Raw genomic sequence first — 27,983 nt, forward strand, 5'->3', positions numbered from 1 at the left:
TGTCAACTAGATCAAGACAGAATATCTCTACCATTCCAGAATGTTCTCTCAGGCCCTGTTACGCAGATAACCACTAATCCAATGTCCATCTCTAGTAATTAGTCTTGCCTGTCCTAGCCTGTAAATATTTCATTCACTTGATTTTCCATTTATCCCATTAGAATATAAACTACCAGAAGAAGGGGTCTTGGCTACCTAGTTTTCCATTCTATGACCACTGTCTAGCTCAGCTCTGACACATAAGTTGCTTAATGTATATTTGTGTCTAACTCCTTGTTGTCCTGTAACTCAATAACTATGCCCCAGTGAATCACGAAATTTGTCAAAATCAACATTCAGTCAATGGTGTGGGTTGTGTACCTGTGTGGTTACAGTATCAAATAGTCAACAGTTGTTCTTCGTAGTGATTGTAATTATGCCCTTTTAATAGGTGGGAAAGTAGAAAGTTAGAAATGTTAAATTACTAGTATGGCTCACAAAAAAATCAATAATTAAGAAAACTCAGCTCAGTTCAGTTCAGTCGCTCAGTCATGTCTGACTCTTTGTGATCCCATGAACCGCAGCACGCCAGGCCTCCCTGTCCATCACCAACTCCCGGAGTTTACCCAAACCCATGTCCATTGAGTCGGTGATGCCATCCAACCATCTCATCCTCTGTCATGCCCTTCTCCTCCTGCCCTCAATCTTTCCCAGCATCAGGGTCTTTTCAAATGAGTCAGCTCTACGCATCAGGTGGCCAAAGTATTGGAGTTTCAGCTTCAACATCAGTCCTTCCAATGAACACCCAGGACTGATCTCCTTCAGGATGAACTGGTTGGATCTCTTGCAGTCCAAGGGACTCTCAAGAGTCTTCTCCAACACCACAGTTCAAAAGCATCAAATCTTCAGTGCTCAGCTTTCTTCACAGTCCAACTCTCACATCCATACATGACCACTGAAAAAACCACAGCCTTGACTAGATGGACCTTTGTTGGCAAAGTAATGTCTCTGCTTTTTAATATGCTGTCTAGGTTAGTCATAACCTTCCTTCCAAGGAGTAAGCATCTTTTAATTTCATGGCTGCAATCACCATCCACAGTGATTTTGGAGCCCTGAAAAATAAAGTCAGCCACTGTTTCCACTGTTTCCCCATCTATCTGCCATGAAGTGATGGGACTGGATGCCATGATCTTAGTTTTCTGAATGTTGAGCTTTAAGCCAAATTTTTCACTCTCCTTTCACTTTCATCAAGAGGCTCTTTAGTTCTCTTCACTTTCTGCGATAAGGTTGGTGTCATTTGCATATCTGAGGTTACTGATATTTCTCCCGGCAATCTTGATCCCAGCTGTGCTTCCTCCAGCCCAGCGTTTCTCATGGTGTACCCTGCATATAAGTTAAATAAGCGGGGTGACAGTATACAGCCTTGATGTACACCTTTTCCTATTTGGAACCAGTCTGTTGTTCCATGTCCAGTTCTAACTGTTGCTTCCTGACCTGCATACAGCTAGAGTCCAGATTTTTTTTTCCCCACTTTGTCTAGCATGTGGCAAGTTAATGATAAAAAGTCAGGAAAAATCAGATGTTATCCAAGACTTTAGGAAATTTGATATTAGTAAAAATTATTTCAAGGAGAGAGGTTTTAGAAGAGATAGTGCAAAACAGATTGGAGCCTTTCAACAATTACAGAACAACTGCAAATGATAAAGAGAAAGAGGGAAGTTACACAAATAATGACAGTAGATATGAAGAACATTACTGAATGTGCTCTGCATGTAAAGGATTGAGATAAACTGTGAGGTAGGTTGTTACCACACGCACTTCCAGTAACAATCTCTTTGCTGAGACCTAAGAGGATTAAGGGGCAAGTGAAGGCTCAGGATCTGTGGGAGTTCCATTGAAAGGTGGTGTGGAGACCTGTCTTTCATGTGTTGAATGAATTCACCTCTCTTTCCCTTAACATGTATCAGAACTTTATTATGAGCTGAACTCTCTCATCACATACTCCTGTTCCCATTCTTCTTTCTTTCACAGGAGTTCCCCCCACCCCCAGTAAATTTCTTGCAATTCTGCATCTGTCTTGGGGTCTGCTTCTTAGAGAATCCAAAATGAAACACCCTTACTTTACATCACATGTTAAAATATGCTGAGATGAACTAATGACATAATGAAAAAAATAAAATAATTTTGGTGAGAAAAAAACAAAGCAAAACAAAAGAAGACATGCTCTTTGCTCACTTTTATCGTCTACCCAAGATTAGTTGGAGGAAATACTCCTGTTAGTAAAACTTCTTCCTAATAGGAAAGAAGTAATTCACTTTCTTACCTTTGTATTACTGAACAAGACTTCTAAAATAATTGAAATAAAATCTGGAGGAGATACTAAACACCAAAGTAAATTATTTCTTTCTGACTACGTAATATTCTAGTCAAGAGCTTAGTTATGTTCCCTTGGAAAGATCTTTAAACTTTAGAAGTCTTTATAGGTTGAAATAAGGAAATAGATTGGGCTTCCTAGGTTGCTCAGTGGTAAAGAATCTGCCTGCCAATGCAGGAGACATGGGTTCGATCCTTGAGTTGGGAAGATCCCCTGGAGGAGGGCATGGCAACCCACTCCAGTATTCTTGTCTGGAGAATCCCCATGGACAGAGGAGCCTGGTGGACTACAACCCATGGGATCACAAAGAGTCAAATACGACTTAGCAACTAAACCATCACCACCAGGAAATAAATTAGAAAATAGAAAAAAGCAACTAAAAATGCAGTATAGTCCTTTGAATTTTCTGACGATGTTCTTGTGCTTTGTTACAATGCAGATGCAATTGACTATGACAAGTTTTACAGGATGGTACAGGAACTCTTTGGTCCAGAAGTGAAGAGTCAAGATGTGAAATGCTTTTATAGGAAGCTCTGCAACAATCCAGATGCATCTATAGACTGGTGTGAGGTATCCACTTTTCTTGTTTGTAATATGAAATCCTGGTATTATTTTTCCCTGTTCAGCAAAAAAAAAAAAAAAAAAGAAAAGAAAAGAAAAGAAGTGTTAGCCCCATAGGGGTTAACCACAGTGTGCCTGTGGCATGATTCAATGCCTATACCCATTAAAGGCAAGGCACTGCCCATAATTAAAAGTGAGTAAGGCAGACAAAGTAAGGTCTTCATTACATTCTAAATGAGATATTCTTTTTCAGTAGTGTCAATGTATATAAATTTCAGTATATCCTTATTTTTAAGAGAAGAATGAGGTTGACCAACTCTTATGTTTCCTGAGTAATTTTCTTATCAGTACAGTATTGATTCCTTAGATATCATTCTGGGGTTATTGGAAGAACATATAGAAGCATATTTGATTGCAAAGTAATCTGTGAACTATGAAAATAGAGAAGGGAAATTCTTCACTCATTTAAAACTCACAGAACACTGCATTCTATAGATTTGTTTATAAATCTAAAAGGATTTGAGGTAACTTAGAATTGAAAAAAATGCACAGTGCATACAGAGTAATCAAAATGATCTCTTAAATTATTTGGCTGTCTCTGAAAAATCAGTAGATATAGTAGAAAAAGAAAAAGCAGGATTTAATGGATTTGACTGTCACATTTAAAGAACTGGTAAATATGTGTATATAGAATTTTGAATCAAAGATTTAGCAAAGATACATCTTCTCAACTATATATAGGGCCATCACAAAATTGACTATATGGAAAGCTAAAAGTAATATTTCAATTGATTCCAATTTGATAAAATTAGAAACCAATAGTAAATGATAGCTGAGATCCTCAAACAAATAAATTCATCAATTAATTTTGGGGAAAAAATTGCAAACAAAAAAATATTTCTATTAAGCCTTTAAGGAACACAAAATTCCCAAACTGAAATGGAGAAAGAGCCTATAGGACCTTCCCAGTAGGTCTGGGACAAAACAGATTGCTCTGTGTCCCTGCTTGTTGTTGATTGGGAAAAGCAGCTATAGAAATATACCATACTCCCTAGGCTCTCCATGTAGAGCGAAGGACAGGCCCCTAGCAGTTAATGTTTGGGGAAGTAAAAAATGCGGAAACAAAGACAGCAGAGTCAGGCAGGAGAGTACCTATAACTTGAGCAGTTATGGCTATAGCTTAAAGAGTTAAACATAACAGATCTATCACAAAGATCCCAGATTCTGTTTTAAAGACCTAACCCTAAGTATGAAGCATGTACCTAACTTTTGCAGACATTAAAACACCCACCAGGTTGACTGCAACTTTAACCAGAAGTTCACTGCATCAGTATGCCCCTGGCATGTAACCCCCAGACTAATTAGAACCAGAAAGCTGAAAATGGAGATTCCAACACATCAGCTAATCAGGGAATTTGAGCACAAGCTGATTTTGATTGTGAGCACAAGCTGATCACATACCCTGATTCTTTGCATCTGACTTATTTCACTTAGCATAATACTCTCAAGGTCCAGCATGTTATTGCAAACAGCATAATTTCCTTTTATCTAACCTAACAACTCAAACTCATGTTCATCGAATCAGTGATGCCTTCCAACCATCTCATCTTCTGTCATCCCCTTCTCCTGCCTTCAATCTTTCCCATCATCAGGGTCTTTTCTAAGGAGTCAGTTTGTTGCATCAGGTGACCAAAACATTGGAGCTTCAGCTTCAGCATCAGTCATTCCAATGAATACGCAGGACTGATTTTCTTTACGATTGACTGGTGCTCAGCTTTCCTTATGGTCCAACTCTCATATCCAAAAATGATCACTGGATATACTGGGTGGACCAAAAAGCTCCTTTGGTTTTTTAAAGAAAAATAAAAGACACATTTTTCATTTTTCACCAAGAACCTTATTGAACAATGTATTCAATGCTTTGTTCCACTGCCTTCAGCAATTTTTCAGGCAACTTCATAATTCCGTCTTCTCAAAACTTATCACCTTTTTGAGCAAAGAACTCTTCCAGGTGCCTTTTCCAGTCTTGAGGGGAATTGAAACTTTTTCCATTAAGAGAATTTTGGAAAGACTGAAATAAATGGACATCTGATGGTGCACTGTCTAGTGAATATGGTGGATGAATCAGAGCTACCTAGTCAAGCTGTTACAGTTTTTGCCTGGTCATCAAAGAAACATGAGGTCTTGTATTATCCTGATGGAAGATTATGTACTTTCTGTTGACTAATTCCTGACACTTTCCATTGAGTGCTGCTTTAAGTTGGTCTAATTGTAAGTGGTACTTGTTGGAATTAATCCTTTGGTTTTCTGGAAGAAGCTCATAATAGAGGAGTTCCTTCCAGTCTCACCATATACACTACATCACCTTCTTTGGATGAAGACCAGCCTTTGGTGTGGTTGGTGTCATTTTGCTTGTCCCATGATCTTTTATATTCCATATTATTATACAGTATCTACTTTTCATTGCCTGTCATAATTTTTTTTTTCAAAAAATGGAAAGTTTTCATCACATTTCAGTAGAGAATTGCATGAAGAAATATGGTCAAGAAGGTTTTGTTCATTTAACTTATGTGGAACCCAAACATGAAAGTGATTAACATAACCAGGCTGGTGCAAGTGACTTTCAATGCTCGATTTGGATGTTTTGAGTATATTGGCTATCTCTTGCATGGTGTAACACTGATTGTTCTCAGTGAGTGTCTTGATTGGATTGCTATCAACCACTCTACCTGACCACAGAGTACTGTCTAGTGTGAAACCTCCAGCATAAAACTTTGCAAACCACTTTTGACACGTTTCATCAGTCACAGCACCTTCTCCATACAGAGGACAAACTTTTTTCTTTTTTTTCTTGCATTGCAAATATGTTTTAACATTTCTTGAAATAATGAAGCATAATATGCCAAAATGTTGCTTTTTTTCTTTATTCAATATTAAAAATGGCTACATAAAAATTCACTAATTTGATAAGTTTTTTAAAAAATGCATGCTGATATGACAGCTGTGACAATCTAACAAAGTTTTTTTTTTTTCATTTTGAAAAAATCCAATTTATCATAGCCAAGTTCTCAAAGTTCATTGCACACTTAAAACTGCCTTGAATGCATTTTGTATATTATGCTCATACAAACATTTCACAACTGTCTAGCTAACAAACTTCTTTAAATTTCCAAAAAGTGTTGATTTTACCACCTTATTTTTCCCTATTAGGGTAAAACCACTTCCTTTGTAATTAGCTGGTGTCTGCATAATGCTCCCTCCAGCTCTATTTCAAAACATGGAAATGAGTATTTGGTAAAACTTATTTCAGCTTCCACATGAGACGAAAGTCTATATTCCAGCTATAATAGACTGAGAATAGTTGATAACCAAATAAAACTCATTTTAAAATTAAATATGGGCATGATAAAAAATCCCCTTCATATGATAGTTATCATGATGTAATACCATGACTAATAACATCACCCCCATAAATTTGATTTTTATCATTTCTTGCTTTCTGAAGTGCTCAGAGTTCTACAACCAAACTGACAGAACTTAGGGGAAAAGGAAGTGAGAATTTTTTAAAATTGCAGCAAACAAAATATCTATAAACTAATAGTTAAGAATACTTAATGTCATAGATTTTAGAAATGGAGATTTCAGTTATGAATGAGAGGGAATACATTACTTAGGAGGAGACATAAGTAACTTTTTTTTATTGTTTCTGGGCTGTGTGATACCAACTTTAATAGTTACTTTTATTAGAGTCATACAAACAGATGTTAGTTATGAAATTAAAGTAAAATGAGTCAAAGAGAAGACATGAAATGGATACTTCCCATTTGAGACCAAATATGAGGAATGTACACTGCTTGTTATTAACAACACTTATGTCTACGTTGGAAACACCTTCTCTTCATTTGATTTTCGTTATCTTGCCTGGAGGCACAATCATGGAAATAAGGGAGCCATTAACTTTTCCCTAGTCCCACAGCTAAGCAGTCAACAAAACTCAAGGACTAGAGTGAAATCCATCTTTTCTTCTCCACCCTGCTGCCTCGGCTGTAGTTCAAGCCATCACCCTTTTACCTGAACCTTCAAAATGACATCTACACTGGTCTTTCTGTCTGCACTCTTGCTGTAAATCTCATTCATACCTCTGTGATTATTCTAAATTCTCAGCCTAACTAAAACTTTCATTGGTTCCTCACCTTTGATAGAGTCAATTTCAAGCTCTTTACTTGGGTCACAAGACTCGTCATGAGCTGGTCTAGCCCTCCAGCCTTACCATGTCCTCTTTCAAGTGCATCAGTGCTATGAAAGACTTGCAATCATGGATATACTTTGGGAGACCATAAATTGTTTGAGGACAAAATTCATATTTCATGTATGTATTTTCCCAGTATAATTATTATTGCTAAACATTGTTTCACATCCCTAGTGTTTTTTGTTCTCATTTTTTAAATTTATTTTTTATTGAAGGGTAATTGCTTTACAGAATTTTGTTGTTTTCTGTCAAACCTCAACATGAATCAGTCATAGGTATACATATATCCCCTTCCTCTTGAACCTCCCTCCCATCTCCCTCCCCATCCCACCCCTCTAGGTTGATACAGAGCCCCTGTTTGAGTTTCCTGAGCCATACAGAAAATTCCCGTTGGCTATCTATTTTACAACAGTAATGTAAGTTTCCATGTTACTCTTTCCATACATCTCACCCTCTCCTCCCCTCTCCCCTTGTCCATAAGGCTGTTCTTTATGTCTGTTTCTCTATTGCTGCCCTCAAATAAATTCTTCAGTACCATCTTTCTAGATTCCGTATATATGTGTTAGTATACAATATTTATCTTTCTCTTTATGACTTACTTCACTCTGTATAATAGGCTTTAGGTTCATCCACCTCATTAGAACTGACTCAAATGTGTTCCTTTTTATGGCTGAGTAATATTACACTGTATATATGTACAACAACTTCTTTATCCATTCATCTGTCAATGGACATCTAGGTTGCTTCCATGTTCTGGCTACTGTAAATAACGCTGCAATGCACAATGGGATACATGTGTCTTTTTCAATTTTGGTTTCCTCAGGGTATATGCCTAGGAGTGGGATTGCTGCATCACATGGTGGTTTTATTCTTAGTTTATTTACTTATTTATTTTTACTCTTAGTTTTTTTAAAGAATCTCCATGCTGTCTTCCATAGTGCCTGTATCAATTTACATTCCCACCAACAGTGCAAGAGTGTTCCCTTTTCTCCACACCCTCTCTAGCATTTATTGTTTGTAGACTTTTTGATGATGGCCATTGTGACTGGAGTGAGGTGATAATCTCATTGTAGTTTTGATTTACATTTCTCTATTAATGAGCATGAATGGAACGTGATAGATGAATGGAACACGTCTATCTTTTCATGTGTTTGTTAACCATCTATATGTCTTCTTTGGATAAGTGTCTGTTTACATCTTTCCCCCACTTTTTGACTGGGTTGTTTGTTTTTCTGGCATTGAGTTGTATGAGCTGCTTGTATATTTTGGAAATTAATCCTTTGCCAGTTGTTTCATTTATTTTCTCCCATTCTGAGGGTTGTCTTTTCATCTTGCTTATAGTTTCCTTTGCTGTGCAAAACTGTTCAAGCTTAATCAGGTCCTACTTGTTTACTTTTTTTTTTTTTATTTCCATTTCTCTGGGAGGTGGGTCATAAAGGATCTTGCTTTGATTTATGTCATCGAGTGTTCTGCCTATGTTTTCCACTAAGAGTTTTATAGTTTCTGGTCCTAAATTTAGGTCTTTAATTCATTTTGAGTTCATCATTGTGTATGGTGTTAAGAAGTGTTATAATTTCATTCTTTTACATGTATCTGTCCAGTTTTTCCAGAACCATTTATTGAAGAGGCTGTCTTTTGCCCCATTGTATATTCTTGTCTTCTTTGTCAAAAATAAGGTATCCATAGGTACGTGGGTTTATTTCTTGCCTTTCTGTCTTGTTTCATTCATCTATACTTCTGTTTTTGTGTCAGTACCATACTGTCTTGATGACTGTAGCTTTGTAGTATAATCTGAAGTCAGGAAGGTTGATTCCTCCAGCTCCATTCTTCTTTCTCAAGACTGCTTTGGCTACTCAGGGTCTTTTGTGTTTCCATACAAATTGTGAAATTTTTTGTTCTAGTTCTGTGAAAAATGCCTTTGGTAATATCATAGGGGTCACATTGAATATGTAGATTGCATTTGGTAGTATAGTCATTTTCACAATATTGATTCTTTCTACCTAGGAACATGGAATATCTCTCCATCTGTTTATGTTGTCTTTGATTTCTTTTATGAGTGTCTTATAATTTTCTGTGTACAGTTCTTTTGTCTCCTTAGGTAAATTTATTCCTAGGTATTTAATTCATTTTGTTGCAATGGTGAATGGGATTGATTCCTTAATATCTCTTTCTGACTTTTCATTGTCAGTATATAGAAATGCAAGTGATTTCTGTGTATTGATTTTGTATCCTGCAACTTTGCTAAATTCACTGATTAGCTCTAGTAATTTTCTGATACTATCTTTAGCTTTTTCTATGTACAGTATCATGTCATCTGCCAACAGGGAGAGTTTTACTTCTTCTTTTCTGATCTGGATTCCTTTTATTTCTTTTTCTTCTCTGATTGCTGTAGCTAGGACTTCTAGAACTATCTTGAATAATAGTGGTGAAAGTGGACACCCTTGTCTTATTCCTGATCTTAGGGGGAATGCTTTCAGTTTTTCACCACTGAGAATAATGTTTTCTGTAAGCTTATCATATATGGTCTTTACTATGTTGAGGTAGGTTCCTTTTTTGAAGAGTTTTAATTTTAAATGGATGCTGAATTTTGTCAAAGTCTTTTTCTGAATCTATTCAGATTGTCATATGGTTTTTATCTTTCAATTTGTTAATATGGTGTATTGCATTGATTGATTTGCATATATTGAATGCTTGCATTCCTGGAATAAACCCAACTTGATCATGGTGTATGAGCTTTTTGATTTGTTGCTGAATCCTGTTTGCTAAAATTTTATTAAGGATTTTTGCATCTATGTTCATCAGTGATATTGGCCTGCAGTTTTCTTTTTGTGTGTTGTCTTTGTCTGGTTTCAGTATCAGGGCAATGGTGGCCTTGTGGAATGAGTTTGAAAGTGTTCCTCCATCTGCAATTTTTGGAAAGAGTTTTAGCAGGATGGGCATTAGCTCTTCTCTAAATGATTGATAGAATTCTCCTGTGAAGCCATCTGGTCCTGGGCTTTTGTTTTTTGGGAGATTTTTGATCACAGCTTCCATTTCAGTGCTTGTAATTGGGTTGTTCATAATTTCTATTTCTCCCTGGTTCAGTTGTAGAAGATTGAACTTTTCTAAGAATCTGTCCATTTCTTCCAGGTTATCCATTTTATTGCCATATAGTTGTTCATAATAGTCTCTTATAATCTTTTGTATTTCTGCATTGTCTGTTGTAACCTCTCCTTTTTCATTTCCAATTTTGTTGATTTGATTCTTCTCTCTTTTTTTTCTTGATGAGTCTGGCTAAAGGCTTGTCAATTTTGTTTATCTTCTCAAAGAACAAGATTTTACTTTTATTAATTTTTACTATTGTTTCTTTCATTCCTTTTTCATTTATTTCTTCTAGGATCTTTATGATTTCTTTCCTTCAACTACTTTTGGGGATTTTCTGTTCTTTTTCCAGTTGTTTTAGGTGTAAAGTTAGGTTGTCTATTCAATGCTTTTCTTGTTTCTTGAGGTAGGATTGTATTGCTATAAACTTCCCTCTTAGAATTGCTTTTGCTGCATCCCATGATTTTGAGTTGTGTTTTCATTGTCATTTGTTTCTAGAAAATTTTTTATTTCCCTTTTGATTTCTTCAGTAACTTGTTGGTTATTTAGAAATGTGCTGTTTAATCTCCATGTGTTTGTGTTTCTTACAGTTTCTTTTTTTTTGTAATTGATATCTAGTCTCATAGCATTGTGATCAGAGAAGATGCTTGATACGATTTCAATTTTCTTAAATTTACTGAGGTTTGATTTGTGACTCAAGATGTGGTCTATCCTGGAGAATATTCCATGTGCACTTGAGAAGAAGGTGTATTCTTCTGCATTTGGATGGAATGTCCTGAAGATATCAATGAGATCCATCTCATCTAATGTATCATTTAAGACTTGTGTTTCCTTATTAATTTTCTGTTTTAATGATCTGTCCATTGGTGTGAGCAGGATGTTAAAGTCTCCTACTACTGTTGTGTTACTGTCAATTTCTCCTTTTATGTCTGTTAGTGTTTGTCTTATGTATTGAGGTGTTCCTATGTTGGGTGCATAGATATTTACAATCATTGTGTCTTCCTCTTCAATTGATCCCTTGATCATTATGTGGTGTCTTTGCTTATCTCTTATAATCTTCTTTATTTTACGGTCTATTTTGTCTGACATGAGGACTGCTATTCCAGCTTTCTTTTGTTTCCCATTTGCATGGAATATATTTTTCTATCCTTTCACTTTCAGTCTATGTGTGTCTTTAGGTCTGAAGTGGATTTCTTCTAGACAGCATATCTGTGGGTCTTGTTTTGTATCCATTCATCCATATTGTGTCTTTTGGTTGAAGCATAACACAATTGTTTTTTTTTCTTTTTCCATTTATTTTTATTAGTTGGAGGCTAATTACTTTACATCATTGCAGTGGTTTTTGTCATACATTGAAATGAATTAGCCATGGATTTACATGTATTCCCCAGCCCGGTCCCCCCTCCCACCTCCCTCTCCACCCCATCCCTCTGGGTCTTCCCAGTGCACCAGGCCCGAGCACTTGTCTCATGCACCCAACCTGGGCTGGTGATCTGCTTCACCCTAGATAATATACATGTTTCAATGCTGTTCTCTTGAAACATTCCCACCCTCGCCTTCTCCCAGAGTCCACAAGTCTGTTCTATACATCTGAGTCTCTTTTTCTGTTTTGCATATAGGGTTATCGTTACCATCTTTCTAAATTCCATATATATGTGTTAGTATACTGTAATGGTCTTTATCTTTCTGGCTTACTTCGCTCTGTATAATGGGCTCCAGTTTCATCCATCTCATTAGAACTGATTCAAATGAATTCTTTTTAATGGCTGGGTAATATTCCATGGTGTATATGTACCACAGCTTCCTTATCCATTCATCTGCTGATGGGCATCTAGGTTGCTTCCATGTCCTGGCTATTATAAACAGTGCTGCGATGAACATTGGGGTGCACGTGTCTCTTTCAGATCTGGTTTCCTCGGTGTGTATGCCCAGAAGTGGGATTGCTGGGTCATATGGCAGTTCTATTTCCAGCTTTTTAAGAAATCGCCACACTGTTTTCCATAGTGGCTGTACTAATTTGCATTCCCACCAACAGTGTAAGAGGGTTCCCTTTTCTCCACACCCTCTCCAGCATTTATTGCTTGTAGACTTTAGGATAGCAGCCATCCTGACTGGCGTGTAATGGTACCTCATTGTGATTTTGATTTGCATTTCTCTGATAATGAGTGATGTTGAACATCTTTTCATGTGTTTGTTAGCCATCTGTATGTCTTCCTTGGAGAAATGTCTGTTTAGTTCTTTGGCCCATTTTTTGATTGGGTCATTTATTTTTCTGGAGTTGAGCTGGAGGAGTTGCTTGTATATTTTTGAGATTAATCCTTTGTCTGTTGCTTCGTTTGCTATTATTTTCTCCCAATCTGAGGGCTGTCTTTTCACCTTGCTTATAGTTTCCTTTGTTGTGCAAAAGCTTTTAAGTTTCATTAGGTCCCATTTGTTTATTTTTGCTTTTGTTTCTAAAATTCTGGGATGTGGGTCAGAGGATCCTGCTGTGGTTTATTTCGGAGAGTGTTTTGCCTATGTTCTCCTCTAGGAGTTTTATAGTTTCTGGTCTTACATTTAGATCTTTAATCCATTTTGAGTTTATTTTTTTGTATGGTGTTAGAAAGTGTTCTAGTTTCATTCTTTTACAGGTGGTTGACCAGTTTTCCCAGCACCACTTGTTAAAGAGGTTGTCTTTTTTCCATTGTATATCCTTGCCTCCTTTGTCGAAGATAAGGTGACAATAGGTTCGTGGATTTATCTCTGGGCTTTCTATTCTGTTCCATTGATCTATATTTCTGTCTTTGTGCCAGTACCATACTGTCTTGATAACTGTGGCTTTGTAGTATAGTCTGAAGTCAGGCAGGTTGATTCCTCCAGTTCCATTCTTCTTTCTCAGGATGATTTTGGCTATTCGAGGTTTTTTGTATTTCTATACAAATTGTGAAATTATTTGTTCTAGTTCTGTGAAAAATACCATTGGTAGTTTGATAGAGATTGCATTGAATCTATAGATTGCTTTGGGTAGTATAGCCATTTTGACAATATTGATTCTTCCAATCCATGAACACGGTATATTTCTCCATCTGTTTGTGTCCTCTTTGATTTCTTTCATCAGTGTTTTATAGTTTTCTATGTATAGGTCTTTTGTTTCTTTAGGTAACACAATTGTTTTGAGTGAAGGTAAAGAAAACTAAGTGCTACTAGAGCCATCTTACAAAAAATAAATAGAAAATCATTTTGTCCAACCCCCAAAATCTCTTTGTATTAGCAATGCCACAAAAAGGTACATTTTCTTTCTCTAGGTTTTAGATACAAATGTATTTGGAAAACGTTGATGTTTATAGAGTAATGAAACTTTAGGACTCAACTAAAATATCATCTAGACCTGTGCTTTTAGTTTATAGTGAGGGAAATTAAGTGTAAAGAGATGTAAAGAAATGTGACTGTCTTAAACTGATAAAGCCAGTCACTAGAAGATTCAAAAGAAGATACAATCTTCTTTTCCTGCAATAGTATGTTATTCTAAATTTCCAGTGAGCAATTCACAAGCATGTTCTTTCTAAGAGCACATCCAGTTAACTCAAAGAAGAGCCATCCCAGCACATAGACATCTGGGATGTCTATGACTGTGTTCCCCCGAAGTAAACTTAAATTGAACTACTTTAAATCTTCCCAGGAAGCTCAGTGGTAAAGAGTCTACCTGCCAAGCAGGTGACATGGGTTCACTGAACCCTCCCTGGGTCAAGAAGATCCCCTGGAGAAGGAAATGGCAAGCTATTCTGGTATTCTTGCCTGGAGAATCCCATAGACAGAGGAGCCTGGCAGACTACAGTCCATGGGATCACAAAAGAGTTGGACATGACTTAGTGACTAAGCAACAAAAATACTATACACCTGAAACTATATGCTAACTAAAAAAATGTGAAAAGAATGGTCCAGGATAGGTTAAAAAATGAGTTGCATACTGGTTTTTATTTTCATTTATCTGCTTTTTATTTTCTCCAAATATTCTACATTGAACATGTGTCCCTAGGCAATCAGGGGAAAAAAGTATAGTTAAAAAAGATAGATCACTTAATGAATGTAGCAAGCCCTTTAAATAACATAGTTAAAAGAAAATTAATACTCTAAAGCATCATCAGTAGTCACAAAATTCTCTAAAATGTCCCACTGGTTACTAGAGTGAAATTTAAACTTTTGAAAGAGAAATTCTGAGATTCTTGAGGCTATAGCCCATCACAAGAAAGGAGATGTTTTCTGTTCTTTAAAAACATTTTTTGTAAACCTTTTCTTTCAAAGTGTAATAACAGATAAAGACAGCTAAAGAGGCATCTCTCTGAAAGGCCTTTATGTGGTATAATATCTCAAATTTTTTCTCAATAAATGTTAATAATTTGATGTTTTTAGTGTTCTTTGGAAATTGCTTATGGTAAGCATTGCAATATTGTGTCACTAAGCTTAAAAATAGCAAAAGTATCATTTTCATAAGAGCAGATGTCCTATAGGGTGGCACCTATCATAGATGTGACTGTAAACCACATGTATGACAGATTGCATGGCTAATGTACTGACTGGGCAAGCAGCAAAGGTGCTCAGTGGACAGTTTAGAACTTGCAAAGAGGATATTAACACAAATATTCATTCCTATTGTCATTTCACATTATTATCTGATAGTTATCTCACAGGACTATCTGAAGTTAAATAGCCTGCTAATGTTGATATTTGTGTTATATTTTGCACAAATAGCTTATTGTATTGAATTGCATTTTTAAAAAGAACATGTGATAGGCAGAATGCTAAAGATGTCCCCCATGCCAGCCACCTGCCCCAAGATTCTTGTCCTGTGGTCATCCAATAAAACATCAAAGTAATTTAGGTACTGCTGTGAAGGGACTTTGCAGATGCAATTACAATGACTAGTTACCTTAAAATAAACTGTCCTGGATTATCTGGGTGGACCCAATGTAATCACAGGAGTCCTTAAAAAGGAAAGAAGAAGGCGGAAGAAGATTCTAAGTATGAAGGATTTGCAGCACCATTGCTGGTGCTGAGATGTAGGGGCCTGAAAAGAGGCTTCTGAAAGGTAGGGGCAGCCCCAGCTGACAGCAAGGACATGAGGACCTCGGGCCTTCCTTTCCGCATGCTCTCAATCCTTCAGAGGGAATTAGATGCTTCATGCAGAATGTTCTGTACTCATGGAAAGTTAGCAGCAATTTCTGAAAAGTAATAAATTTCTTAATCTTTTAATGAATATTGCTTTTGCTGATGTGAAGAAAAATGGAAATATACAAAAGAGTCTTTGATAATCTTGGTCTTCCCAAGGAATAAAACCTAATTGTAGGAAATTATTAAGGCAGTTGATAGATGCTGTGAGGTTTAGATGTGGGAGAATGTAAAGGAGGAAGTAGTAACATTTGTGAAACAACTGATGGAAGGACATGTAAACACATAATGCTAAGCCATTATCTACATCAAAATAAACAAGTGTTATTATAACAGACTGATATATAGTTGGTCCCTCACGGGCAGCTTCTTAGAAAGGTGCGCTCCCAGGCCTACAAGTCAGAACTGCACTTGAGTAAGATTCGGTGGTTCATATCCACACTTGAGTTTCAGAAGCTCATTTTGCTCATTTACTAACAAGGCCAACTAGTCTCAAGTTTATGAGAAATACAATGTGCCTTTAACTTCTAAGAACTTTATTTCTGCTTATCATAAGACAACTGAAAAAATAGCTATCTTATGTTTCAAATTGCTTGGAATTATACAATCTGACAATTTATTCACAAATAAAAGAACTTTACTTCTTCAAGATATTCTTTTCATAGTAATTGATTAATGCAATTCCTGGAGGGTAGGATTTGGAACAGTAAAATTCCAAAGTGAGTGAAAGTGTTAGTTTCTAAATTGTGTCCAACTCTTTGCGACCCCATAGACTGTAGCCCGCCAGGCTCCTCTGTCCATGGAATTCTCCAGCAAGAATACTGGAATGGGTAACCATTCCCTTCTCTAGGGGATCTTCATGACCCAGGGATCAAACTTGGGTTTCCTGAACTACAGGCAGATTCTTAATTGCCTGAGCCACCAGGGAAAGCCCACCCCCCCCAGCCCCCCCCAGCCCCCCCCACCCCACCCCCCAATAAAGAAATGAAAAGTCTTTTTCAGGAAGATTTATGGAAATGGGTAGGAATAGTTATTTGAGAGAGGCCAAATTCAGCATCAGGGTTCTCAGTTGAGCACTGAGAACTGTCTGATGAAGACTGATTTGATTTCCAAACAAGTGCCATCTCCTAATTGAAATATCAGTCTGAGCAAGGACATCAGCCTGGAACATCAGTTTATCCATTGGCAAGAAAAATCTATGACTGCTCAAAACTCATGCCCATCAGCTTGCAGTATGATGAATAATATCAAACCACCTTCTGATATTTACACCAGAACTTCATATTTATGAAGCAATATGTTGATTGTTAATTCAAAGTAAGCCTTCAGATTCAACCGACATTAAATCTCTTACTCTACAGCCATTTCTGAGATACTGTGCGTGTTTACCTGTGTTTGGAATTTCAGATCTTTGGCTACTTTTCCTCTGAAGAAGATTCTCTTATTAGCCAAATGGATGAAGAAAATTTGGTTTTCCTCGTTTCTAGAAAACAGCGAGTTGTAATTTCAGGTGATAATTTAATTTCCCTAACAAATTAACATGGGTTTTAATATTTTCTTAAAAATAACTAGTGGGAATACAACATTTCCATTGAACCACTTACCATCTTATTTACTTGATCAGTAATTTATAACAAGAGAGGGGAGTGACAGTTTCAAATGCAGTATCAGAAGAAACTTGCAATTGAGTTGGAAATATTATCATTGCTCTGAAGGATACTAAGTAGGGAATATAAGGAGGGAAAACTCACATTTTTCAGAAATGGTTCAGATCTCAAGTTAAATCTCTCTACAATGTCACCTCAATAATGTGTGCTCCAGTACCAAATGGCTCAATCACATTTAAAAATATACATATTCTTAAAATTGAATTTTCAAGTTTTCACTTCTTAGAACTCTTTCCCAAGCTCCCACCCTTGATTATCTTATGGAGGTTAGCCTTACACCTCTCAAACTGTGAATCTGGGTCAATAACGGAGTAGTGTTAGCTCAGTTTGAGGTCTCCAATTTAGATATGTCATTAGCTTTAAAATTTGATCTTGGTATAAATTTGATTTAAGCATCCATATGTTGCACTTGACTAAATAAACTTTCCTAAAAAAAAAAAAAAAAATTTGATCTTGGGTCCCATGAGCTCATTTCCCTGTCCACTATTGAAGCCATGGGTTTTCTTTCTTTTCTTCCCTCCAGGGAGGGAGAAGTCCAGGATGTGGAAAGGAAACCTCCAGAATCTGTCTTTGTCCTCAAGCATTTCATCTCAAATTCTGAGATGAAGGGCATAGTCTAGATCAAATCTGGTATTATTTAAAAAAAGAAAGGAAAAAAAAAAAAAAACCCTGAACTTACTTCAGTCCTTTGTGAACAAAACCCACCCTGGCTTTTGACCCTTCCTTAGCCCAACTATAGATCTCACCAGAGCCTAAACTCTGGGCTTCTCCATGGGAACTATCATCAAAGAACAGAAGCCAGGGAGCAGCGGTGATGCGGCTGTCATCACTTATTGAGGAGTGCCCAGTGACCAGGGGAGACGTGTTTCTGGCCTCCTAAATTAAAATTTCAAAAACATCTTTATAGATGGCCCTTGAGTTCCGTAGCTTGTTTATTCACTCAGCAAATATTTGTTAAAGTCTATTTTGTAAGCCAGGCTTCCCTAGTAGCTCAGTGGTAAAGAATCTGCCTGCCAATTGAGAAGACGCGGGTTCGATCCCTGGGTCGGGAAGATCCCCTGGAGAAGGAAATGGCAACCCACTCCAGTATTCCTGCCTGGAGAATTCCATGGACAGAAGAGCCTAGCTGGCTACAGTCCATAGAGTTGAAAAAGAGCTGGACATGACTTAGTGGCTAAACAACTTTGTGAACTAGGTGACTTTCTAAGTGCTGGGGACACAGTGGTGAACAAACGATCATAAATCCCTGACCTCATGGAATCTACATTCTAATGGGGGAAGAGACAGACAATTTTTTTAAAAAACGAGCAAATTAAGCACTATAGCAAAAAATAATGAAGTGAGCAGATTGTGGAGGAAAATAAAGCAGGACTGTGGGAGGAAGTTGGTTTAGACATGCGAACATGTGTTGGGACTTTAAACAGGGTAGTTGGGAAAGACCTGGAGGAGACATGAGAGTAAAGCACATACTTGAAGCTGGGGTGGAGTGGTGGGGGAGGGAGAATAGTGGAAGGGGGGAGGTTAGCGGAGCAACAGCGGTGAAGGCCCTGCTGTCCAGGGCCTTGTGGCCACACGAAAGACTTCTGAGACAAAAAGCTGTGCGAGGGCCTGGCCTGAGTTACACGTCAACAAATGTTCTGGCTTCTGTGATTAAAGTGGTCTATAGTGGGGAAGGAATGGAAGCAGAAAACATGATGGTGGCTTGGCATAAAATATTCCCAACAGTTTTTTGTTTTGTTTTTTTTTCATATTGATCCCTCCAAGGAGTCTTTTGGAACTTTTTTCCTAATTGCAGGCCCCTTTCATCCCCAACTCTCTCTCAACCTCATTCCCCCAAACTTCAGACATTTTAATGCCTCAGATACTGTGTCTCTGCCTATGTACTGTATATACATCCGAAGTTTGACACAGAGAGTAAGAGTTGTTCACATGCCTTGCCCATCAAGAACCAATTTGTACCCTTTTGGGGAAAATATTTTCTCTTTTGAGAATGTGTGGGTTAGGCAGATAATACTAGAGTATGAAATGTGTTCCCTTGCTTTTCCTCTCTAAACATTTGCAATGATAAAAACTTGATTTAAATCATGGGAAGAGGCGCAATATGTGTGGCTTTATCATTCAGCACATAGGCAAAGAAACATGAAAGTGTTTTCTCCAAAATGCATAAAGTAAAAAAAAAAAAAAAGGCTAAAACAGTGTTAAGGCAGTTTCATTTTTTTGTACTGGAAAGCCTGAGATGATATTAGACTTTCATTCTGTGTAAATCATATGGTGACAGTTCGAAGGAAGAAATCCTGAATGTGAAGATCTTAAAATAGAAATAATAATTCTAAAAGACATTTGGAAAACTCATTCTCTGAAATGTGTACGTGGAGGTGGGGCTAGGTTGTGATCTTAACAACTTCTATGGGAAGTCATGGACCACATTTAGTTGAAAAGCATTAAAAAGTCAGATTAGTATCTCTAAGCATAATTAAAAAGCAATAGTTGCTCATTTTTTTTGGTTTTATTCTACTTTAGTTTTAAAGTAACTAGAGCCTTAACATTGGTTGTTTCCTTTTTCTTTTATGATTAAAACTTTTTTTTTTCCATTTATTATTATTAGTTGGAGGCTAATTAACAAGTGATTTTTAGGGTCTTTACTGCTCGGAGCTGAAATGAGTGTGTGCCATTCACAGGGAGTAGAAGACGGGATGTGATTAAGTGCATTGTCAAGATTCCTCAGTTGGATTTACTAATAACAGCTTCTCAGAAAGGAATGATAACAGTCTTTAATAGCCAGGTAATTTGAGAGCTTGGTTTCCTTCCTCTCTCCTACCTTTCTCTTTAGTTTTGTCTATGCATTACGCCTATGTATCAGATGCAGTAGAAACCATAACCATATTTCAGAGTTATTCTAAGAAACAAAACCAAGTATTACTAAAACAAGAAGCTTGCTCAACCCCAGAGCAGCATTTGAGAATTTAGTAACCACATTTGTCATTGTTCCTTGGGGTACCCTATTAAATCATGTTCATCAACACAATTAAAGGATGCCCTTAGATAATTTCTCAAATAAAATAATAAAAACTCACGAGTCAAGTGATTTTGTCATAATACCACCAAGTAATAAAAGGTTCCAACAAGAAACCTATTGCTTGAGATTTAAAAAAGGGTCAAATGCTAGCTCCTCTATTTTACCATCCTATATGTTAAGCAGGGAACTTAATGAGCCAACATACATCCTTTCATGTCTCTTTTTCTCATATTTGTAAAATGAAGACAACAGGATCAGTCCCCTCACCCTCAGACCACTGTAGTGAAAATCAAATGACATAATGAATATGGAAACATTTTAAGGCATTGCTATTATTAATTGCATTCCTTTCTAAATTTATGTTTTTGGACTTCCATTTTCAAAATATGAGGGATTGTAATGGAATGTATGATGATATGATCAAATATGATATAGACAAGTGTTTGGTGTTAAATGTACAAAAATTGATTTAATTATTAATTTATTTTTAAGTAGAGTCAAGCTTTATACAAATAAAATATGTTTAAAATAATTATCACATGATTAAAATTTCAACAGTGATTTTCAGCCTTTCAGTGATTTTCATCACAGGCAGCCAGATTGCGTCAAAGAGGGCCGCCCGCACCCACAGGTGCAGCAGGAGATTCTGAATACAAGTGTGGAGACTGGCTTCCCCTACCGACCTCCACCACAGCTATGCATGTTACTGCTAGGCCCCAGTTCCTCCTTATCCAGACCAGAGAACATCTCTCCCTAGGTAGTTGCGCTGTTTGCATGATTTAATCAATATAAATCACTTAGCTTCGTTGTAAACCCTTAGTAAATAATGACGATCATAATTATGAACAAATAATGTGAAAATAAAAATTGGTTTGCCTCATTAAGTAGGCTTCCCTTGTGGCTCAGCTGGTAAATGATCTGCCTACAATGCAGGAGAGCTGGGTTTGATCCCTGGGTTGGGAGGATTCCCTGGTGAATGGAAAGGCTACCCACTCCAGTTTTCTGGTCTGGAGAATTCCATGGACGTGTAGTCCACGGGGTCGCAAAGAGTCAGACACTCACTCATTAAGTATGAAAACCTTCCTCAGTCTCTTTTTTTCTCTATGCATTATTATCCTTTTCATTTTTTTACCTTTAATTCCTCAAAAGTAGAACTAATATGGTATCTAAGGAAAAACAGTGAGGAGAAACATTATGATGTTCATATTGAAATAGTTCAGGATTATGTGAAATAAGTGAGATGGCATCAAATTTTCAGAGATGTGTGTGTGTCTCTTTCTCTTTCATATACACATAGGATTATGAAAATTTTAGAGCAGATAAGGGAATTTTAAAGTGACTTCCACTAAATATGGAGGGAAATAGAAGAGGGAATTCTCTAATCCCTTCATTTTTTCCTTTAGAAAAAAGTACCTGGTTGGAAAAGTATTTTTGAACTCTTCAGATGAAAGACAGTCTGTGATGATCACAACTAACAGTTCTAGTAATCTCCTTGATTCACATTTTCTTCTTTTCACATAATCCATCCTTCTAGAAAGCCATTTTCTAGACTTCCCCAAAGACCATTTGAGCATGCAAAAGAAACTAGGTCATTAATAAACTTCAGACCCTAACCTTTACCTTGGGAGCAATTAACATGCGTTAAGGATATAAGAGGGCTTCCCTGGGGGCTCAGTGCTAAAGAGCAAGTGCAAGAGACACAACAGATGGGGGTTAGATCCTTGGGTTGGGAAAACACAATGGAGAAGGAAATGGCAACCCACTCCAGTATTCTTGCCTGGGAAATCCCATGGACAGAGGAGCCTGGTGGACTACAGTCCATAGCATCACAAAAGACTCAGACATGACTTAGCAACTAAACAACAACAACAAAAGGATATAAGAGGTTGCTCATGTACTTACTAGCTCTCCTTAGATAAATCTATGACTCTTCACTAGTTTAGTACTTAGGATATTATATTCACTCAATACATATTTATTGGGGCTTCCCTAGTGGCTCAGATGGTAAAGAATCCGCCTGCAATGCAGGAGACCTGGGTTCGATCCCTGGGTTCGATCCCTGGGTTGGGAAGATCCCCTGGAGAAGAGAATAGCAACCCACTCCAGTATTCTTGCCTGGAGAATTCCATGGACAAAGGAGCCTAGTGAGCTACAGTCCATGGAATCACAAAGAGTAGGATACAACTGAGAGATCAACACATAAACATATATTTATTGAATAGAAGAGAAAACCCACTAGATAGAATGTTCTTAAATCTCAGTAACTTGAGAGATAACTTTCAAATGAAATGCTTTTTTTTCCCATATCAATCTATATTCATATTGACCTATTTACCATTCTTGCCATTGCTGTTAGCATTATTTTGCAGTCCCAATTTTTAGTATCAGAGGTTGCTCTGAATAGTTAAAGAATGTGAGGAAATGTGCAAATAGAAGGAACAAAATAATTAATAAAGTTTAAGAGCACAGTAACCAGGCTTAAAGATAAGACACAGAAACATAAAGTTGCCCAAAGTGAACAGTGTGTTATTCCACAGAGACAGGCTTTTCAGAAGTAGGAGGAACCAGAAGACTCACAGAAGGTAGAAATGACAATTGAGGTTAAACCAAGGAGATACCATAGTGCTTTATAGCCAGCATTTTCATCTTTAATCATAGTGCCAACGGGGTTTCATTATTCTCTTCCTTTTTTTTCAATAGATGAAAGTTCAGACCAGTACCAATGTCACAGTAAGTACTTTTTAAAAATTCTTAATCAAATTAAGATGATTGATGATGATTCTTCCATAACTAATCAAAATCTCAGTGAAGAGCCTGAATAGGCTCTGAGAATAAGATGTTTCATAGGTTTTAGTTTTATCTTTTTGACTAGGATCCAAAAAAACCTTGAGTAACAGCAAAGAGGACACAGATCTTGTTTTCTGAGTTAATTTGCTTGGAAATTGATTATTCCCTGGAAGCTTCAATTTAAAAAGCTTTGGCTGCTTTTCTAAGTGCTCACTATTTAGGAGTGTAAAAAAAAAAAAAAAAAAAAAAAAAGGCAAACCCCACACATTGTGAGGACAAGGAAATAGTCAGTGATAGTTATTTGGAAACATTTTAAACTTGAAAACAGCATAAAAAACTTGAGTGCAATTTTGTATGATTTAATTCATATTACTAATTGGAACAGTAATCTTGTGACAAATGTTGTGAAGCTACGGTGACTTCCCACGGCAGAATCGGTGGCTTCCATGGTGGAATCCCACTGTGGCTTTATGAGGGACGGAGAATGGTTAGCTTTCACCTTCCCTGTATGCACAGAAATGCACTGAGGTACCAGGCAGAGGAGTCTCTGAGTCTCTGTTTCTTAAACTTTCTTAAAATTCCTGATGGGTTTTACAGAAGATTCAGGGAGCAGTTTCTGGCACAGATACACTCACCAGTGGGAGCCTTTGCTCCTGTAACATCGTGTGCTGTCAGTGACAGTATGGGTCCAGGCCAGGCCAACCTGCTGGCTTTTGGAAGGCATGAGGCAAACTTGTTGACCTCAAGTTGATCCCTGACCAGATGATCACCAAGTTTCTTATCCAGCTAAAAATGTTAAGCATGAGGACAGGGCCAGAGAACTTGCTTAATCAGTGCCCTAAATCTAGTCTTAGCTCCTGTGAAGAAGTGTTCTCATGTAGAAGAACATGCACAAAGATGACTGCTTGGCAAGTGGCTATGTGCTTCCAGGGAGCTGTGCCAAGACCCTGGCTATGCCATTCTCCAGCTGATGGTGCTGAGAAACTCAGGGTAAAAGGGAAAAAGATGAGACTGTCTTGTCAAGACATCAAAGAAGAGATATTGTGTGGCTCCTCTGCAAATAAGGGGGCAAAATGGTGCTTTTAATGTAACTAATCTATTCTTTAGTAGCCAGTCATTATGAGATAGAACAAAACACAATATAGTCCAAAAACAGCATTCTGATTCCATGTTTTTCCATCAGGATACCTCCTGGATTACAGGATGTGATTACCTCTCACAGCTGAAACGAATTGTTGCTACTACCGAAAGGACCATTATTGTCTGGGATTATAAAGCTCAAGGGAGCAGCCAGGTACTGTGCTAAGGGAAATACTCAAAAAAATTGGATTGTCTTTTCCATACAGGTAGGATATGAGCAACTCACTTTCTCTATTGAACATCAGTTTCCTCATATATAAAATGAAAGTGAAGTGAAAGTTGCTCAGTTATGTCTGACTCTTTGCAACCCCAAGGAATTCTCCAGGCCAGACTGCTGGAGAGGGTAGCTGTTCCCTTCCCCAGAGGATCTTCCCAATCCAGAGATTGAACCCAGATCTCCAGAATTGCAGGCAGATTCTTTACCAGCTGAACCACCAGGGAAGCCCATAAAATCAGGGGTTAACTATTAATAAAATAGTCTAGTCCAGCAGTAATATTCTGAGTCTTAATTAAAAGGGAACATATTTTCATTTAGCATATGTTTATTTTGGTTTGTTTTTGAGAGCGAGAGATTGACTAGTTCATTTCTCAATTTACACCTTTTTCTGAATCCAAGTATTATCTTTGATTATGCTCATGTTATCCAGTTCAGACTTTCCCTTCAGTCCAGCTTTATTTGGCAAGAGAATTACTAAAATCAAATACCTAATTCTGGCAAAAAAAATCTAATGGGGTAGATGTTAATGTTAATCCTTTTAGTAAATTAAATGTTACAGTTTAACCAATTTACAGTATTTACTGAGCATCTGCAGAAACAAAGAAGAACATGTTCCCTGTACTGAAACAAAACTCAGCCTTGAGGAATCTCGTGAACGAACTTAATATGTAATACAATGGTACAGATAATTATAAAGTAAAAAAGAACAAGAGCTCAGGGAGAGGTGAGATCACTAAGAACTGGGGTTGTTTAAATATGCCCTCAGGAAGCAGGCTGACTTTGAAGGACATGGAAGATTAAGAAATAATTTACCCTTCCTCTGTGCCATACTAGTCTCAATGAGAAGTAAATTTCCTATGTTTGTCCACAATATTGGCCAACTAATGATGCCAAGATGGTTTTAAAGAAGACAGCTGTTTGCTTAATGTATTTTAATGTGATGTGTCCCTATCTCATGTCATATAGTTTGATTATAATCTCTTCCTTCTCACTCTCTTGTTTTCACTCTTGCTTTTCAATCTCATAGAAGCCGCCACTGTGTTGAAAGCATCTTCTTCCATACTTTGGTACCCCTGCTTCTCACTTTCCCTTCTCATATTACCCCCAAGATGGGTCATCTCTTAAATCTCTGTCCTTCAAAGCTTGAATCTCAGGTAGATGCTATAGCCCTTCTTTACTCCCTCACAGTGGCTAAGCCTTGCTAAAGAAGAACTCAGAACCACACTATTCAGCATCACTGCAAAGTACATACGGGTCTGCCACCTCACTTGAGCCCTCAATGTATTCTATCAACCTGTTTCTGATTCTTGCCAACTCACTTTCCCGCTCCTGGCAAGTGTTCCCTTGCAGCAGATTAACTTCTTCTTGTTTCTGAGAATACTGAGTCTGGAAGGTTTGTCCTCTTTCAAATTCCAGCTTTAACTAAGCTTTAACTAAGAATTCAACACTACTTCCTTCCTTTCTTCGTTCCTCTCTCTAAAAACAAAATCTGACCCTCCCTGTATCCAACATCCCCATCCCCTCCTGCCTTGTCCAGAACAGGGCTCCATAGCTTCTTCCCTTTCTCTTTTTTTGACATTAATCTCTTCTCCTAGGATCCTCCTTTTCAATCTCCTCTGAATCCTCCTCTCAACCAATTCAGATCCTAGATCCAAGGTCAACTTCCTTGACCATGGGACCCAAAGTGACCTCTTCAGTAACTCTTTATCACAGCGCTCTGGTTTATTTTTTAAAGTGTACATCCCATTATCTGGAATGATCTGTTTTATTCATCTATCTCCCCCAACTGTGATAGTAGTTCCACAAAATCAGAAACTTTTGTTCATCATTAACAGCCAGTGCCTAGAATGGTTCTTGCCATATTGTAGGTGCTCAATAAATATCTGTTGAATGACTGAATGAACCTGTCAATATGTTCAAGTTTTATTCTTTCTATAGGAAACAAGATGTTTAAAAATTTTTAAATACTTTTTTCTTCTCTCTTAGGTAGAAACGAAGTCCCAGGAAAGCAGTGGCTATATAGCTTAGTGAACCCAGTTTGATAATATAGAGTCAGCTCGATAGATGCTTGCTGAATATTTCTGGATACATGTAGATGTTAGGATATTTTTCTCCTTGTAAAGTAATTGGGACTTTGATATTAGATTTTCCTATCTATCACTCGTTTTTATTTCAATGGTCTTTTAACACCTAAACATTTTTGCTTCCTGTTAATATTGCCTTACAAATTCAAGAAAGGAATATTCAGAGTAATATATCAGAAAATCTCATTATTTATTGAGCCAAAGATAGATACCTCACATTTTTCTCCAACAAAACACCGAAAAGCACAGTGTTAGGCTCAGAGCAAGTGTTCATTAACTTCTGCTTAGTTAACTTTGTTTTTTTCAAGTTCCTTTAACAGTGGGAGTATCTAAAATGAAAACCATCAGAAAAGTAAAATCTTACAAAAAATAAGAGCAATATTTAAATTTAATATTTAGATATTTAGAACAACATAATAACATTTAAAGCATTCTTCTGTTTCTAGGAAAACTATTTTGTCATAAAACCTATGGATCATTGCCTCCTCTGTGTGTGTGTAGTGTCTTTGCCTGACCAGCTCTGCCGAGATGACATCCTATTGGGGGATGATGGTGGTTTTGTGAGCAAATTCACAGTAAATAGTGAAGACTTTGGATTAAAGCAGGCAAAATCAAGAAAAAGATTACAGAATCAAGTCTTAGACTCAAAGAACTTCAAAAGGTAAGGATTTTTAATTAAATGGGTATTCCAATAGTTTTAATATAGACACTGTTCAAGTATTTATATAATGAAAATAATATGCCAGACCCCATGGTAGATATTTTAAATACAAAGCTGAAAAAGATTTTTTTTTCTTTACCTCAAAGGACTTCCAGTATAACAGGGAAGACAGGAAAATCAGCAACTGAAATCCATATTTCAAATGCTATTGACAGTTAAAATCTATAGATACTTGAATGGATTAAAGGGTTCAATGAAAAATTAAATCATAAAGAAGGAAAAGGCACATATGACTGTTTACTAGTATTTAAATATGCAAGAAGATTCTAAACATAAAAACAATGGATACAGGACTCAAATAAAAAGTTTGATAGGTTTTGTAGTTTGACTATCCACAAAATCAAAAGATAATATCTTGAAAATAAATAGCAAACTGGGATAAATATAAAAATATGACAGACAGTGGGTTACTAATCTTTAATAGGTGTTAGAATTCAATTAAAAACAATAATTTCTCAAGATAAAAATTTGCAAAGATGATGAACAGATAATTTACACACATACTCACACAGTAGAAACAGTCAATGAACATTTCAAACTGATCATCAGGCAAAAATGCTAACAACAGATATCTCCAACTGATAAGATTATGAGTGATTTCTATTGTCTGCTTTATAAATGTAGTGTTTTTGAAGTTTTTAGAGTGAGGTATATATTAATTTTATTAGCAGAAAAACAGACTTTTTACTAAACACAACCTTTTTATTCATCAAAGATGTGCAACTTAAAGTCATATATAACTTCTCACTTATAAAATTAAAAAATATTAAAAATGGGTATGATGCTGCAAGATAGGTATTCCAACTTACTGCTTGTGGTGAAAAAATGAATCCCTTTTTGGAAAGCAATTTTTGCAGATGCATCAAGGGTCTTAAAAAACATTTATACATTGAGACCTGTGATCCCCATGTGTTTAAAAATTTAAGCATGATTATCACAGCATTATTTCTAATAATGAAACA

General features: G+C 36.9%; 1 protein-coding gene across 1 annotated transcript in view; it reads left to right on the plus strand.

Moving 5' to 3' along the window:
• The window catches only part of WDR64 (WD repeat domain 64), a 126,293-nt gene that overhangs the window by 7,127 nt on the left and 91,183 nt on the right, over positions 1 to 27,983 (plus strand). Inside the window, exons 2-7 of the mRNA XM_070474360.1 lie at positions 2,793 to 2,923; positions 16,797 to 16,899; positions 19,735 to 19,838; positions 22,773 to 22,802; positions 24,043 to 24,153; positions 26,747 to 26,961. Of these exons, the coding sequence (XP_070330461.1) occupies positions 2,793 to 2,923; positions 16,797 to 16,899; positions 19,735 to 19,838; positions 22,773 to 22,802; positions 24,043 to 24,153; positions 26,747 to 26,961 (694 nt within the window). The remainder of the gene's footprint in view (positions 1 to 2,792; positions 2,924 to 16,796; positions 16,900 to 19,734; positions 19,839 to 22,772; positions 22,803 to 24,042; positions 24,154 to 26,746; positions 26,962 to 27,983) is intronic.

This window comes from Odocoileus virginianus, chromosome 11 (genome assembly GCF_023699985.2).
Source record: "Odocoileus virginianus isolate 20LAN1187 ecotype Illinois chromosome 11, Ovbor_1.2, whole genome shotgun sequence".
NCBI classification, from domain to species: Eukaryota; Metazoa; Chordata; class Mammalia; order Artiodactyla; family Cervidae; genus Odocoileus; species Odocoileus virginianus.